General features: G+C 44.6%; 1 protein-coding gene across 8 annotated transcripts in view; it reads left to right on the top strand.

Moving 5' to 3' along the window:
* The window catches only part of Garnl3 (GTPase activating Rap/RanGAP domain like 3), a 153,515-nt gene that overhangs the window by 19,258 nt on the left and 117,098 nt on the right, over positions 1 to 17,159 (top strand). For 5 of the 8 annotated variants that reach the window (XM_031369887.1, XM_031369890.1, XM_031369888.1 and 2 more), the window contains exon 2: positions 5,284 to 5,454. In XM_031369887.1, coding sequence (XP_031225747.1) covers positions 5,284 to 5,454 — 171 coding nt within the window. Of the gene's footprint in view, positions 1 to 4,933; positions 5,118 to 5,283; positions 5,459 to 17,159 lie in introns of all 8 variants that reach the window. The other 3 variants (XM_031369892.1, XM_031369893.1, XM_031369891.1) reach the window with 3 other exon arrangements.

Genomic DNA, 17,159 nt, shown 5'->3' with positions numbered 1-17,159 from the left:
ATTTATTTATTTATTTATTGTTTTAGTGCTAAAGTAACAACAAACTCTGGTGACACTGAGCCTCGGGGACAAGGCAAGCTCAGAGAACTTGCTGTGCAAGCATGAGGATCCAAGTTCACATTTGCAGCATCCATTACATTATGTGCCTCTAATCCCAGTACTGGGAAGGCAGAGATGGGAGGATCCTTGGATCTTCCTAGCCATCCAGTGTAGGCATTCAGTGAGCTCCAGACTCAATAAGAGACCCTGTCTTGAAGCATACAGTTATGGACTGGAGAGATGGATTGATTAGCAGTTAAGAGTGTTTACTGTTTTTGCAGAGGACCTGGGTTTGGTTCCCAGCATCCAGCACATAGTGGATCACAAATGCAGTCACCAGTCATATACATGGTACCCATATCTACATGCAGTCATACACATAAATAACTTTTTAAAGGGGCGGTATAGAGCAACTGAGGAAGTACCTGATGTCAACCTCTGGCCTCCACACAGTTCTGTACACATGTAAACGCATACACATATACCACACATGCTCGCATACAATACACCACAAGCACTATTCATGTACCAGAATAGCTCTTTACCTTTTGTCACAGGTGAAGGAGGCTTGAGCCTTTGTGTCTATTTAGCTGCTATAAGGTTAACAGGGGAGGCTAGTGAACTTGATGGTCAGTAGAGCAGGTGGTTTCTCTAACCCAGAAAAGGTGATGGGGAGAGCTGGATCATCCCTTACAAAGAAGAAACACCAGAGTCTTAACAAGAGAATGGTCAAAGGGACAGGAGGGACACGGGTGGATGTGGATTCCTTCCGCATTAGGCATAGGTCTAGAATGACTATTTTAGAAAAAAGCATGTCTCAGTCTGGGACCTTGTACTGGCTGGTTTTGTGTGTCAACTTGACATAAGCTGGAGTTATCACAGAGAAAGGAGCCTCCCTTGAGGAAATGCCTCCATGAGCTCCAGCTGTAAGGCATTTTCTCAATTAGTGACCAAGGGGGAAAGGGCCCAGCCCATTGTGGGTGGTGCTATCTCTGGGCTGGTAGTGCTGGGTTCTATAAGAAAGCAAGCTGTGCAAGCCAGGGGAAACAAGCCAGTAAGCAGCACTCCTCCATGGCCTCTGCATCAGCTCCTGCCTTCAGGTTCCCACCCAATGTGAGTTCCAGTTCTGACTTCCTTTGGTCATGAACAGCAATGTGGAAGTGTAAGATTAATAAACCCTTTCCTCCTCAACTTGCTTCTTGGTCATGATGTTTTATGCAGGAATAGAAACCCTGACTAAGACAGACCTTCTTAGCACCTTCTGGAGCAGCTCAGAGTGGACAGTGCCTGTCTGATTCCAAATACCCAGACGCATGTAGCTCCCTGTATAGACCCTCTCACAAGTGACACTGCCCTGACCCTCTAGCCCTCCAGCCTGCTCCTTCATCACAGTTTTTCCAAGAAAATTCAGTTTAAAAAGCACCTCTTGACCAAATGCTATTAAAGATTGCTCTTTTTTTTTTTCAAAGAGATTAAGAAAATGGTTTATTTTGAACCAAACATGAGTGACCATGGCCCCAGAACAAGGCTTCAAGGTACCTGAATGAAGTGTTCTTACACCTTCTTTTTAGTTTTCCATTTCCCTGTGATTGGATTCAGTTGTCTTTCACTTCAGGTGAGGGAAGATGCTGCTAATTGAAATCATTCCAGTCAGAGAGAACATGGCTGCTGCCTTCCTAGCAGACCAGCCCCTCCTTCCCAGAACTGTCTGTTCCACCTCCCTCTGTGTGCTGTCTGAAAAAGAACAGGCACATCTCAGGAGTGCCTTCTCAGTGTGTATTTGCTATGCACAACCCATTTGTCATGGGAACAAGCATGTGCTGCTTACATACTAGATGTTGGTACTCCTGAAAAGGGCTTCGGTTCCTTGTGTCTCTAGTTCTTTTGTCAGTCTTGAGCCCTTTTATGGCTATTCACACCTTTAAAACTTTTTTAGATTCACTTAATTCATATATACAAATATTTTGCCTGAATATCTGTCTATACACCATTTGTGTGCCTAATTCAGAAGAGGGCACTAAGTTTCCTAAAGTGACAAATGGTTGTGAGCCACCATGAGGGTGCTGGGAATAGAACCCAGGTCCTCTGCAAGAGTAGTGAGTGCTCTTAACCACTAAGCCATTTCTCTATTCCTCGTGGCTGTTTAAACTTGACATTAGATGAAACAAGAGTACTGCTGGACAATGGGAGTGGTGGTATTAGACCCCACCATTGCTAGTCTCATAAAGCATTGTGGACATAGCTTTCCTGCCTCAGTCGGTATAAGTGAGCTAGTGATTTTTTTTAGATATAAAGTGTTCATTATCATAACAAAGTTCTGTTGACTGGGTGACTTTATAAAAGAAATGTGGTTTGTTTTGGTTCTCAGTTCCAATCTGTGGTGGTTTGACTAGGTATGACCCTCATAGAATCATGTATTTGAATGCTTGACCCATAGGGAGTATCATTATTAGGAGGTGAGGCCTTATTGTAGGAAGTGTGTGACTGTGGGAGCAGGCTTTAAGGTCTCCAATGCTCAAGCTCCACTCCACTGTGGAGCCCAGTCCCCTTCTGCTGCCTTCAGATCAAGATGTAGAACTCTCAGCTCTTTCTCCGGCAACATGCCTGCCTGGATACTGCCATACTTCCTGCCATGATGATAATGGATTAAACTTCTGAAACTGTAAGCCATCCCCAATTAAATGTTTTCTTTTATAAAAGTTGTCATGGCCATGGTATCTCTTCAACACATTGGAAATGCTAAGACAGAAGTTGTTACCAGGGACTGGGGTGTTGTTGTGATAGCCCTAACCATGTTTTTGTTTGGAGGAATGTGAATTTTCAAACTTTGGATTAGGAAAGTAATGGAATGCTTTAAGTATGGCTTAAAGGGACATACTAGTAAGAACATGGAAGACAGTGGTGCTGTGGACTGTGTTAATAGGTTTCAGAGGAAAGGACTTTTAGTATGTTGCCTACAGATAATTCTTGTGAGATTTTGGTGAAGACTGTGGCTGCTTTTGCCCTTGTCCAAAAAGTTTTTCCTGAGGCTAAAGTGAAGAGTTTTTTATTAATTGAATTGGCAAAGGAAATTTCAAAATAGTCTAGAATATACTCTGTCCATAGTAACTAATGTTTTAGCAAACTGAGCAAGGAAAAATACAAAATGTATGGCTCAAGGATTAAAGGGGTATCAGGAAGTAGACTGGAGACAAATTTGTATTCAAGGAGATAAACAGATTAAAGATATTAAATGGAATTAAGGAAATGGTGACCTCAGGGCAAGATGTCACCCAGCTAAGCTTTCATCTTGTGAAAAGGGATTAAAGAAAAGTTTAGGTCCAGGAGTGATGATACATGACTTTACTCCCAGCAGAAGGAGCCTTTAACCCTAGCATTCAGGAGACAGGGGCATGAAGATCTCTGAGTTCAAGGTCAGCCTTGTCTATAGAGAAAGTTCCAAAACAGCCAAGCTTAGGCAGTGAAGGAAACCACCAAAACCAGAAAGCTGGTGAAGATGTAATTGAACAAGGGGGCCATGTTGCAGCCCCAGCAAGCAGAACTTGGCAGCTTTGGTCACCAAGTTCTGGCTTTAGAGTCAAGAATAGAAGAAATGAGCCAGGCAGTGGTGGCGCACGCCTTTAACCCCAGCACTTGGGAGGCAGGGGCAAGCAGATTTCTGAGTTTGAAGCCAGCCTGGTCTAAAAAGTGAGTTCCAGAACAGCCAGGGCTACACAGAGAAACCCTGTCTCAGGGGGAAAAAAAAAAAGGCTAGAAGGAAGGGGTTATGGAATCTCCCTCTCCCTCAACAACTAGAGAAAGGCACTGGGGCCAAGTGTGTGGCAGGGCGTCCCTGCATGGAGGCTGAGAGGCCATTGTATGAAGCTGTAAAGGTGAAGCCTGGATTACATTGGAGACCCCAAGATGTTAGAGATGCCAGAGCCTTGGTATACCCCCCACAGGGAGTGGAAACAGCCCAAGAGAAAGAAGTGTGTTTCAACCAACAAAGATGAAAGGAATTGGAGATCTAAAGAGCACTTTGACAAAAGACATGGAGATGCAGAGTTTGGAATTTACTCAGATGATGTTTGGTCTTTCTTTGATCCAGTATTTCCTCATTGTGCTTCCATTAAGTTTTATAATGGTAATGTATATCCGGTCTCATGATATATTGGAAGTATATTATCTGCTTTTTGATTTTGATTTTATAGGAGATTACAGTTTAGAGATTACATGAATCTCAGAAGAGACTTTGAATTTTAGATTCTTAAACATTGTGAAAGACTCTGGAGACTTTTTGAAGTTGGAGTAAATACATTTTGCATTATGCTGTTTCTACAAGGCTATGGGGGCTAGGGAGTGGATGTTTGAATATATGTTTGAATAGGTATGGCTCTTATAGATTCATGTGTTTGAATGATTGGCCCATAGGCAGTGGCACTATTAGGAGGTGTGGCCTTGTTGGGGGAAATGTGTTACTGTGGAGGCAGGCTTTGAGGTCTCCTATGGTCAAACTCTGCCCAGTGTGCAACACAGTCCCCTTCTGCTGCCTGCAGACCAAGATGTAGAACTCTCAGCTCCTTCTCCAGCCCTATGTCTGCCTGCTGCCATGCTTCCTGCCATGATGATAATGGACTGAGCCTCAGAATCTGTAACCCATCCCCAATTAAATGGTTTCCTTTATAAGAGTTATCATGGTCATGTTGTCTCTTCACAGCAATAAAACCCTAACTAAGACACAATTAAAATAGGAGGGGCCACATGGTGATTCTTTTCTTTCTGGAAAAAAATCTGAGATTATGCAGGATGTGTATGTACATACCTCTGAGCTTGCCTCTCCTAAAGCAACCAAGATTCACTTATGGGGGCCCAGCCAACATCAGTAACCTCATCTAATCCTAACTACTTCCCAAAGGTTCTGTCTTTGTATGCTGTAGTCTCACAGTGGGGATTAAATTTCACTGGACCAACCCTTCAAGGACACTCAGATCATATACAAATCATAGGAAGATCCTTTTGACTTATCTTATGGGTGATGTGATCACAGTTGATGGGTGTGCTGGTATTTGGAAGGTCCCAAGCAGTTCCTCCATATACAGGTAGGTGAGAAACACCACAAACAGCTCAGAATGTAGCCTCTCTTGACACCTCAGGGTTTATTGTGCCTTGGTATCCTCCTGAACCAATAGGCCATCATCCTATTGGGCTGTGGTGGGGTTGTCCTCTTTTCTGAGTCTCAGCACCATAACCCTCTCCTTCTCTCAGCACAGCGCCTCAGCCTCCAGGCCCACTGATGGATCCGCTGACCAAGGGGTCCTGTGGGAGTCAGCTGGCACAAACCCTCCTCTGGAAAGCGAAGTCATCTCTCTCTTTCGGCATCCAGCCCCTTCAGACTTGGCCAACAAAAGATCCTGAACTAGAGTCCCAGGTCAACCTGTAAGTAAGTAAAAGAGGAATGTCTTGCTGTGGCCCTTGTTCGCCGTCTCTTCACATGGGCTAGGGGTCGGGGCTTGGGAGAATGTTCTGCTTCTGAGATGTCTCCCTTACATATTCGGCAATATTCACTGGGCATCTCCTTTAGCCAAGCCTTGTATCAGGTATGAGGAGGAGAATGGCCCATTCCTGCCTTAGGGGGCTTATAGCTCATAGGCAGATAGTCACTTATGTGTGTTCTTGCAAAGTTCTAAAAGGCTAGGGAAAGTGCCATGAAATGGGTTATCTTGATTCAGTAACTATAAGAAATGTTTCTATGTGTCTGCAGCATTCTTGTGTAGAAGAGCAGTTATCTTCTCTACCCATCCATATCAGATTGTGTATGGAGAGAAAAAAATATCTTCAACACAGAAGAAATATTAATGCTAACTGTAAAATACCTAATACCTCAGGAGACTTTTAAGTGCTTTGGGGTTGTCCCATGTTTTCCTGTATGCTCCTGTGCCCAAGGCCTTTATCATAGGATGTGATACTTTTTAGATGAAGATTGAATGAAGTGTTACAGGAAAGGAAAACCTAGCTCTTCGTGGGAATCTGTGACATTGAGGTACAACAGTGTGACAGAGGAAATGCTTGGTCCATCCAACACGTAATTGTCAGGTTTGCTGTACCCAGTATGTTAGAGCAGTCAAGAGCAGGTGGAAGGTCATGGATCAGAATCATCCAGGAAGCCTAAGAAACAACTTAGGTCTGAGATCCACCCCTAGGGACTCTGTGGACCTGAAGGGATGAAAGGGGACATTTTCAGGTACCTGCCTTCAAGGAACTCACAGCATATCCAAGGAGCTAGAGGAGTAAAGCTACAGGAGAAACATCAGAAAATGTTAATGGGGAAGTGAGTGTTAGGGGATGGGGAAGGATGAGCTCCACATTGTGGGAGGAGCTGGGTCAGGCAGGAGATGGGTCCCAAGGCTACTTTGAACATTGGCTAACATCCAGGGAAGTGTGTTCCAGCATTGTTGACAGGTGATAAATCAGCCATTGTCAGCCTGGCCTGTGTATAACAGTCACCTATGGAGAATCTACAGAAGTCTCCACTGTCTCTCCAAAGTTTTGATGTCTAGAACTGGTCACAAGCTCCAGATGATTCTCATCTGTGACCAACACTGAGACAATTGTAACCACCATAATGAAATAGGCATAGATCAATCCTGAAGCACCTGTATGCCTAGCTGAAGAATCTAAACCCACTGTTAGGCAGTAAGAGCCAGTGATAACTTTGAGAATCTTCAGAGGAAATGTGAAAGACAATATGCAGAGAGAACTTCCTGATTGCCTGTTCCTGGTGTATCCAAAGGGAAACTGGGTTTAAGTCACCACTGCCATTCAAAGCCACTCCCATACCAATAATTTGCTTCTTTGGCAGTTGAAAATTCATTGTCATCTCGATTGAAGTGGAACTTTAAGTTGTACTTTAATACACAATTCACCCAGGGCCTCAGCTACCAACAGTGTCCAAAGAAATAGGGCTAGGCCTCCTACCCCCATTGTTCTATAAGGGCAGGGAATTTGGCATGCAGGTTGTAGATAATCCAAGACTGTCCAGCAAAGTTAGTTACCAAGCACGGCCTGAGGGGTCTTTTTTGTAGACTACAAGTTCCACAGTGCACCATGCAGTAACATATGAAGAGGTGGGTCAAGGTGGTTGGACAGTCAGAAAACTAAATGAAGTAGCCACCTAAGCTGGTGACCATGAGGTAGGGATTGGGGCGGGGGCTGGCTAATATGGTTAGGGACAGGGCTTATTTGGAAGTGAGATGTTGGTTGCCACCTGGTGGACCACATGGCTAGTGGGGTGGCTGGATTCCCCCGGGAAAGATTGAACTCAGAAGTGTTTTGGAGGAAGGTTAGAATGGACCTGAATATGCATGAGTGGCAAGGAGGTGAGCCTCAGAGTTCTGACTCGAGCATCAGGGCCCTAAGATGTGACAACACAAAGCCTAAGATAGAGCCAAACTGAGAGCATGAGGCAAGTGCTATCAAGCTGAAGAGGTTACCATGCATATATAGATATAGGGCCCACTTAGAAAAGACTTGGGGAATACTGAATGGATCTTGAAAGGCAGTGGGACACCCCCCCTTCATTTTATCTCTTCAGTAGATTTAAATAGACAGAGGTGTATAGGGGTTCTAGGATGCAATGCCAGCATGGGCAAGGCTCAAGCAGGATGGCCCTGGAGTGTGTTTGAGGAATGATGTGTTCTGGCTAGCTTAGTTGTCAAAAAGTAATAGGAAGTCTGCAGAGTCAGAGCAGGGACTCACTGGGAGATGGTGACTGGGCTTTAGGAACACTGAGGCTCTGAGTGGGTCCTGAGGAGAGCACAGTATTGTGTGTGTGTGTGTGTGTGTGTGTGTGTGTGTGTGTGTGTGTTTGTGTGTGTAAGAACTAGACACATCCCAAATGTGTTCAAAGTGGAAGTTGGAAGACTGGTAAAAGATGGACTTGAGGGGGCTGTCTGCTAGTTAAAGTCACAGAAACCTGACTCAGATTAGCTTAAGAAGGAAAGGGGGTAGAAAGCTTCATATAGCCAGGCTAGTGGCAGCAGTGGGTCTGGCTTCTGGCATGATGGGATCCCGGGACTACAGTGCTGTTGTCAGGATGTTGGATGTCCTTTACTCTCCCGCCCCTGCCTCCAACCCTCATCTCAACTTTACCTCCTTTACTTATGCATTCTCACCTGCCACCTGCCATGTGACCTCAGGCAGCCCAGATTATCTTTATAGCTTGGTGACTCAGGGGAGAACATGTCTCTCCAGTTAGAAGACTCTGGGGAAGGGCTCTAGTTATCCAGCATGGGTCACAGGTTCTTCCTGGTCTCCCAGGGAGTGTCCCTCGTCAAGGGTCAATGTGATAGCCTTGGTAAGCAGAGCAGCCTTGGAGAAGAAAAGGAGTGGCCAGGAGGCAAGAAGACAGGATACAACTAGGTCATGAAAGCCAGGGGCTGAAGATAGGCACTGTGGCTCCCCACAAGCATAACTTAGGGAGATTTTGTCAAAAACAGATTGTGGTATCTGTTAACTGAGAACTCCTAGAGGTAGGAGTGGGACTCTGGGTGAAGATGACAAATGCATCAGAAGTCTTAGCAGTGAGAACTGGTTGGCTATGTTGAACAGGAAGCCATGACATATTTCTGAGAAACAAGGCATGCTGGGAATGCAGGGGTACAACTTTCTGGGGTTCTTTATTCTTCCAATCTATGATTAATCAGACCATGAGGTAAAATTTTTTCACAGAGGTGTTATAGCTCAATCTATGGGGAGACAACAAAGGAAGCTATCAGAAGGATGGCCATTCTGGGCTGTGCTTCCTAAAAGGATGTCCATCACGAGAGAAGAAGTTGGATTTGGATGGCCTTCCTGTTTGCAGCTCTTGTTTGCCAGGTAGTCTTCCCCACTGGGGTAATGGAGTGCTTCCAAGAAGTCTGTAATTCAGACTCAGTTCTCTCCCAGGACTCAGTGATAGTTTACCTTTGATCTTTTGAGGAAAATTACCGTGTATTTGAAAGTTTGTCACCAATACATACTACTGAGCAATGTTTTTCTAATGTTAAGCATTAAAAAAAAAAAAAAAAAAAAAAGCTTTCAAAAGCATTGAAAGACCACAAGACCACACATGTTCCTAATGAAAAGCCACTTTATCTTAAAGCACAGTGCTGGGTGATAAGCTGATAAGCTTTTGGCTTACAATTAGGTACATTCTCTTCCCCTTCTTTTGTGTTTTTATGGGAAAGGGGATATAGGAGATGGCCCTAAACTGAGTGACTAAGCAGAGTCTAGTGACTCTGGAGTAGAGGCAGGAGAGAGTCCGCCTTGTAATGTGTTATGTCTGGGGCTGCTAGGGTGCCCATTGAACATGTCACTCAGGAATTTTAGAGTGGAGAATTTATCACATTTAAATCCTTCCTACTACAGGAAGAGACTGGGCTGCTTACGAGAACTCTCGAGTTCCCCGCTCTCTCTTAGATCTGCTGCTGCCGGCAGGACTTGTACTTTGCCTCCTGTTTCCATTAGAGAAAACCCACCTGAGTCTTCTAGAGGTTGTTATAGAGGCCTGTCTATCTGTCCCCTGCAGGAGCTTGACAGTCATGAGACAACAGCTCTCTTGGCCACCACCGGAGCAACCATCTGTCCCCTCTACACATGCATCTCTCCCCTAGGGTTGATCAGAGTCTGATCTTGAGGGGAAGCAGAAGGAGCCTGTTTGGCTGTAGAACGTGGCCTATTTTTACCAGCAAAACACTAACAACAAGGAAATTTGCATTTTTCTGTCCACCTGACTCCCATCACCCCCTTTCTGACACAGTCATGAAGAAGAGAAAGGCCAGGGTGGTTTCAAGCCAGCTTTCTCTTGTGTATTATTCAATTGACTTATCTGCATTGAATGCCTGCATATGTAAGGACCCACTAATATTTGTGGGGTGACAGTTAAAAGGAGGCAAAGAGACCAGTTGAGGGGCTTTGTAACAATGCAGTTCTGTGTTAAAGGAAATAAGAGACACAGTGGAAATAACAGAAGGAAGGCAAGATGCTGGGAGGGACGGCAGGGGTCCATAGGAGTATACTGATGCCTCATCCACAGTCCTAAAATACCAGAGCCCAAATAACCAGAGAAGTGGCTGGATAAAATGGGACACTTTGATTTAGTGGAGTGCTGCACAGTCAGAATAATCCAGGAGCCTTACTGGATTAGGAAAGATTACCAAAGTACACCAAGCCAAACTCCAACAAGGCTATGAGGATGGTGGTGTGCACACTTATGACTTATTTTCCATGGGAAATACATCCTAGGATACTTGGACTCCTGCAGACAGCAAAATCCTTGCATGTATGGGCATAGTTTGCTTATAACTTCTGTATCTTCTCCCCTGTTCATCATGTCATCCGGACAGCACTCATGAACCCTATGTAAATGCTGTATAAATATCTGCTGTATTATTTAGATAATGACAAAGGAGTCTGTCCATCTTCAGTACTGATGCTGAGACAATTTGTGGTAGGGATTGTAGATATTTTCAGCCCACATTTGGTTGAATCCACAGATGTGAATCTGTAAGTGCAGAGGCTGGTTGTCGTTGTGCTGCCATTTGTGTTAGGAGGAAAGAGTGGGCTGGCAGATGGTTTAGTGGGAAAAGCACTTGCCACACAAGTGTAGTTCGGAGGTAAGCATGGTAGCTTGCCAAGAACCCCATACTCATGAGGTGGAGACAGAAGATTCCTGGAGCAAGCTGGCTAAAATGGCCAAATCGGTGAGCTCTGGATTCAGCTGAGAGGCCTTGCCTCGGTATATAACATGGAGAGTGGTTGAAGAAGATACCTGATGTCAACCTCTGGCACACACATGTGCTCATCATATGTGTGCATGCATCCACACACACATGTGAACTTGTACATGCACCACACATGCACATACATGCAGAACAAGAGGTGGGAGGACAGGCGGAATTGCTCAGTGAGTAAAGCTTTTGTTGTGCAAGCCTGGCAGCACATGGATTCCATCCTCAGGACCCACATAAAAATGGAAGGAGAAAAACCAAGTCCACAAAGTCTCACCTGGCCTCCACACGCTACCCCCCCTCAAACATACCAAAATGTACACCCCTGGTAAATTAAAAAGAAATAGAAACAGGTGAATTTGTATTCTCTTCTTTGTGCATATATATGGGCAGCAGTATGTCTGGCAATGCGATGAGAAGCCATCCATGCTGCTGTGGGCAGGGCAAGTGGGGCAGGAGAAGGGAGATTTTTCCGTTTGCGTCTGTGTGGTGCTGAGATTTGAAGGAGGTACACTGCCTCTTTAAAGAACAAAATCCATATACACAGATACTACTATTACATGATTTTGAAAAGTTGATGCTGTGGAGGGGACTAGCTAGATACTGATAGGAAAGGAAAGACCTCGAATGGCCAGACAGAGGTGGCAGTCTGGCTCATGAGATCAGGGCAGAGTCTGATTTAGGGTGTGCTATTCATGGGGCCTGCTAGGGTATGTGTTGAACTGTGTTTAGATGTTGAAAGTTATAGTTTGCAGATGGAAAAGTCTGAGCTCGGTTTTGCTGTGAGAGGTTATATTAGCACTGAGGTCATGTTTGTAGGCTCAGGGGTGAAGTGCCCAGGGAGGAAGGGAAGGAGGGAGGGAGGTGGCCTGAGTTGACGCGGGGAAGGCAAATCACTGACATGGAGTTAAAGGTGCTGCTGACTGAAGCCCACAGAGAGGACTCACTCAGTGCTGCTTGGTGTGACCTAAAAACAGGCAAGAAGATGGCCTCCTCTCTGTGAGGACAGCCTGGCCCCTTTCTGGATGCCCAGAGCTCAGGATTGAGCTCTGCAGCCCCTGCAGGAATAGCCGCCAAAAGCTACCATTTTTCCCTAAGGAGGTTATACCACTGCTAAGAATGGCACTCCTCTGACTATTCAAGTCTCATCCTTTTCAGTTTTATACTCCATAAGGACCAGAAACCCACTTGGAGTGCTCATCAGTACAGAACCAGAACATCATAAGGACACAGTGTGAATGCTGATCACACAGTAGTGTGCCCTTTATGTCAGTGGCTCCACCCAAAATTCACCTCTACAGCACTCACTTCTGTAAATCCTGCTTTGACCTTAGGGAGTGGCTGGCTTTTTCTTGTTGTCTCTTATAGTAATGCATATTCTTAGTTCTAATACTCTGTCTCCTGTATTTCTGTGTGATCAATTTACCTGTTTACTCTAAAGAACATCCTCTCTTCTCTTAAACACCCTGTGCTGTGAGTTTTATAGTTTCGTTTTCTTCGGAGAGTCTTGGAGTCAGAGCAGCTTAGAGAACAAGTGTTATGGAGAACACTTTAAGTTCCCAATATGATCTGTAAAAGCACCAAGAGCCACTTTCCTCACCATGTGCTCTGAGTGTGCCTGGAGGGAAACTGAGCGTACATCAGCATAGAGTGCATCTAATCCAGTCTACACACTCGAAATACAACACCAAAACCATTTTGAAAAGTAGTCCAGAGCCATCTCTCTCCTCAGTTACTCGAGGCAAGATTCATGTCAATTCAACAAACTATGTTTTGTTTGAGACTACATTTTTGACATATTGGTATTGACTACAAAGGGATCATAATAAACCACTTAGGCATAAGGAATATTTAGAGCTGAAAGTAACTGAGAAAAAACAATCGCAGGAAACTCTCTCCCTGCCTTTACTGAAAGCAGGGCCTTCATCTCCCAGTGTGAAATTGCCCCTCCTCTCTCCTGAACCAAGAGGACAGCTGTTTTCAAATGGAGAATGAAGGCATCCAATGAGTCTGCATAAACAAGCCTCACCAAAGAGCCCTGTCCACTGTCAGTTTTCTACATGCTCATCAGTGTCCACTGTCAAAATTTCAAACCTCTGTCATTTTGTCTCCTCACCACACTATATAATAGGTCCCCAGATATAATTCTTTCTTTGGTCTTTCTTCCTTTCCTTTCTTTCAAGCCTCCATTTGTATAAAATTAAAAGTGGCTGTGTTTGCCTCTTCTAATCCCGTTACTCTGTCTTTGGACTGTTCAATTTGCAGGCATCAGGTAGAGAACTTAAGCAGGGAGGAAAGAAATCTTCCTCCCTGACGTCTAGGTACTTTCCCAAAGTAATCATCTATATATAAATTTTAGCTTTCTCCCACATTTTCCACAAACCATGACACCATTATAAAGTCTTTTCATATGTCTCTTCTCATTAAATTCAATAGGAAGTACTGTGATCAGCACTTGTTGAATTAGTTCATTGATCAAATCCTGTTGTCATTACTGATGCCCATGAAGTGGCTGTTTCTTGCCAAAGGTCATGGCACTAGTTACTTGTGGACTAGACAGAGACAAGTGATTATCAGGCAAGCTTTACGAGTATATAACTTCTCTAAATGTATACATATTAGTTCATCTAAGTCTTGTTTCCTAGTTATTTTGTTTGCATGACTTTAGATTTTTCATTAAGCTATAATTTATATGCATGAAATTTGAGAACACACTCCCCCCAGCCCCAAGTCAAGGTTTGTCTGTATCCCTGGTTTCTGGAACTCGCTCTGCAGACCAGGCTATCCCTCAAACTCAGAGATCCATCTACTTCTGTTTCCTGAGTGCTGGGACTAAAGGTGTGTGCCACCACTGCCCTGGAAAAGGCAAGACTCTAAAGCAGATCAGATGGTGCATTGCGATGGGTGCAGGTGACTGAGTTTCTAGTGTTGTGTCAGTGAGTCTCAGTTGCATTGCCTCTTAGGAAAGCCGCCAGTCCCAACATCAACTTTGGTGAAGTGACATTTGGCCATTTTGATAGCTTACACTGCCTTTTCTTTGTTCATTCACACTATTGGTCTGGTATTAACATCTGAAATGTTTTGTTTTGATTAACCTGAGGTACTTATAATATTTTTATGTCTGATTCAAAAACAGATTTCATGTGTACACTATGTGACTCAGCTCACTTCCGTAATCTGTAGTCATGGACTTGACCCTAGAGAGTGCTCTGAAATGGTCTGTGGGTCAGTCCTGTCCCATCCTTAGTCATTTTTGCAGTGTGGCTGATCTGTCTCCAGTGCTACTCCCAACCTCCCATGCAGGAGAAACCTCCAGGGTATGGCAGCTTACATGTATGAGAAAGACTGCCAGAGAAGTGACCTTAATTTGTTTTGTGGGACCCCAAAGGACTGGCTGTCCTGCATGCACACATTCATTCATTGACCCACCCAACCATTATTAAAACAAGTAAACAAAGCAAAACAAAATCCTACAAATGGATAACCCTGCAAGGTTTATGTCAAATACTAACTTGATCAGAATCAACAAGATAAAATTCTGGAGGAGAGAGATGTTAATCAAATCTCTCATTGTAATTTCTAGCCTCTGGAAAGGGGATATGGAGGAATAGGCAAAACGTGGAGAGGACACTCTAGGTCCTAAGGCAAGAAGAAACTCAGCAAGTTGAAGAAAGGGAGGAAGGCTGTGTGGCTGGAGGGCTGGAGGGAGAGGGGAGCAGAGCCAGACTAGACAGGTGGCTGGGGGCGTCAGTGATGGCGAGGAAGTTTAAGAAAAATGAAAGGGTGTAGATTTAGGACCAGCTGGCGGAAACTAAGCTGCAATGCATTTCAACTTGATATAGAGAAAACCTGTTTAATAGGAAGAATGGAGACCCTTGGGGCAGAATGTGGGTAAGGAGGGCCTTTTGAAGTAGCTGTAAGGGACACTCAGTCACAGATACTGGATTGGATGCCAGATGGTGCCTAAGTCTCTGGACCTGGGAGTTTTCAGAATTCTTCCCCCCCCCCGACCCCCACACACATCCAAGGAAAGGAGACAGAGAGGGGTGGTTTGTGGGGTTTTATAGAGGAAGTGCCTTGTGCAGGCATCCGGTGGGTGAAGAGGGAGCCTGTCAGTGTTGCGCAGGCTATAATAGCATCGTGGATGGAATATATTTCTGTTAAAGTTGCAGGTGCGTAAAACCCACTCTCAAAGCTGCATATCAAGGAGTTGGCAGTGCAAACTGGGCATTTCTATATTTAGGCAAAAATACTCTTAGAGCAAACTTTAAAACTTTTCCAGGGAAAGAGTGAGACCACATATCGTGGTGGTGCATTTTAGATGTCAGAAAAAATTAAGACCATAGTAGAAGAGATTTAAAATGTTTAGGTTCACTTTTGAGATTTTTTTCAACCTGATTAATGAAGATACCAAGCACAAATGGAATGATTTTATTTGGCTTACATATCCAGGTCATGGTACATCAGTGAGGAGTGTCAGGAAGTGTTATGAAGGAACCTGGAGGCAGGAACCAAAGCAGAAACCATGGAATGCTGTGCTGCTAACTGGATTGCTCACTGAATGCTCAGCTATCTTTCTCGTACAGCCCAGGCCCTGGCGATTGTGCTGCCCATGGCAGGCTAGCCCTTCCCTCATCAATTATCAGTGAAGACAGTCTCTCACAGGCATGGCCACAGGCCAGACTCACTGAGGCAATCTTTAGTTGAGGTTTCCCCTTCCCAGGTGACTCTGAATTGTGTCAAGTTGACAGTAAAAACTAACCAGGACAGAGATATTTCCTAAAAGATTCAGGCAGTTAAAGGAGATGGTTAACAACATAGATGTTAGCTGATTATAGTTTTTATGTTAACACTTGGTCATGGAGTTTATAGATGCCAGAGTGGGACAATATTTCTTCCAAACATACTATACTCTGAGCCAAAAGCCCTCTGGTCTCGACCTCATATAAGCCAGCATTGTCAGTGAAAAGTTGGAGTGTGTGACGGACTGAAGGTGCTAGTGGCAGGCACTTGGCAAGCATCCTTGGAAGTCTTATGGGCTGTAGATTCTGAGCGTGTGTGTGTGTGTGTGTTGCATGTGTATGTATGTGCACATGGGTGTGGACTTAAGAAGTCAATATAAGTTGTCTTCCTCTGGCAGTGGTGGTCCTTTTTTTTTTTTGAAAGGCAGGGTCTCTCACTAAACCTGGCTGGCCAGTGAGCTCTGGGGATCCACCTGTCTCTACCCTTGCAGTGTTGGGCTACAGATGTGTGCCACTCTGCTAGGTTTTCATGTGCTGGGTTACACATGTGTGCTGCTGTGCTAGGTTTTCATGTGGGTGAATGTAAGTTCTCATGCTTGTGTGCGGCAAGCACTTTACTCACTGAGCACGTGCCCTCCAGTCTCAGATACAGGGGTTTTTTTTGTTTCTTTTACTGTTGTTGTTGTTGTTGTATTGTTGGTGTTGTTGATCTTTTTTTAAGACAGGGCCTCACTGTGAAGCCTTATCTGTCCTGGACCTTGCTATGTAGACCAGGCTGCCCTCAAACTCACAGAGCTCCTCTGTCTCCCAAGTGCTGGTGTTAAAGGTATGCACCACCACTGACTTAGATACAGGTTTTCTGTTTTCTTAATTTTTATTTGTGTGTGTGTGTGTGTGTGTGTGTGTGTGTGTGTGTGTGTGTGTAAAACATATCCATGGGTGCCTTTTGAGGCTAGAAGAAAGTATCAGATTCCCTGGAACTGGGGTTACAGGTGGTCATGAGCCACCTATGTGGGTGCTGGGACCCTCTGGAAGAGCAGCAAACATTCTTTGTCACTAAGCTATGTCTCCAGCTCTACAGCACTTTTCTTTTGTTTTATTAAACTTTTTCTTTGAAGTGGGGTTTTGCTAGCCACCTGTATTGGCCCTGAATTGCTGAACTCCAGCACTCTGCTCGCCCAGCCTACCAGGAAGCTAGAGCTACAGGTGTGTCCCACGCTACCCAATAGTTTTAGTTAAACTGTTTTGTCATATAATCAGATTTGTCCTCATTGTGAGAACTAACACAGAGAATGCTGCTGGAGACATCTTGTATAACTATAGAGTACAACATCATAGAGCATCTCAGGCAGGAAACAGATGGGACCCACTGGTCTTAAGTCATCCCAGTTCCACCTGCAGTTTGATCTCATGGGCAAATGACTGTGTCCAGCACCACAGAGAAGAAGCAGGATAGTTCCACTCCCATGGCTGGGGGAGAGGGCTGTGATAACCACAACCCTGTCATTTCAAGGATACTAAATAAAGACAGGAATGGAGGTGCGTACCTATAAAAGCAGGACTCAGTAGTAGAGACAGGAGGATCAAGAGTTCAGTGTTATCCTTAGCTACATAGTGAGTTCAAGATAAGCCT

This window comes from Mastomys coucha, unplaced genomic scaffold, assembly GCF_008632895.1.
Source record: "Mastomys coucha isolate ucsf_1 unplaced genomic scaffold, UCSF_Mcou_1 pScaffold15, whole genome shotgun sequence".
Lineage (NCBI taxonomy): Eukaryota > Metazoa > Chordata > Mammalia > Rodentia > Muridae > Mastomys > Mastomys coucha.
This window is presented reverse-complemented; position numbering and strand designations above follow the sequence as displayed.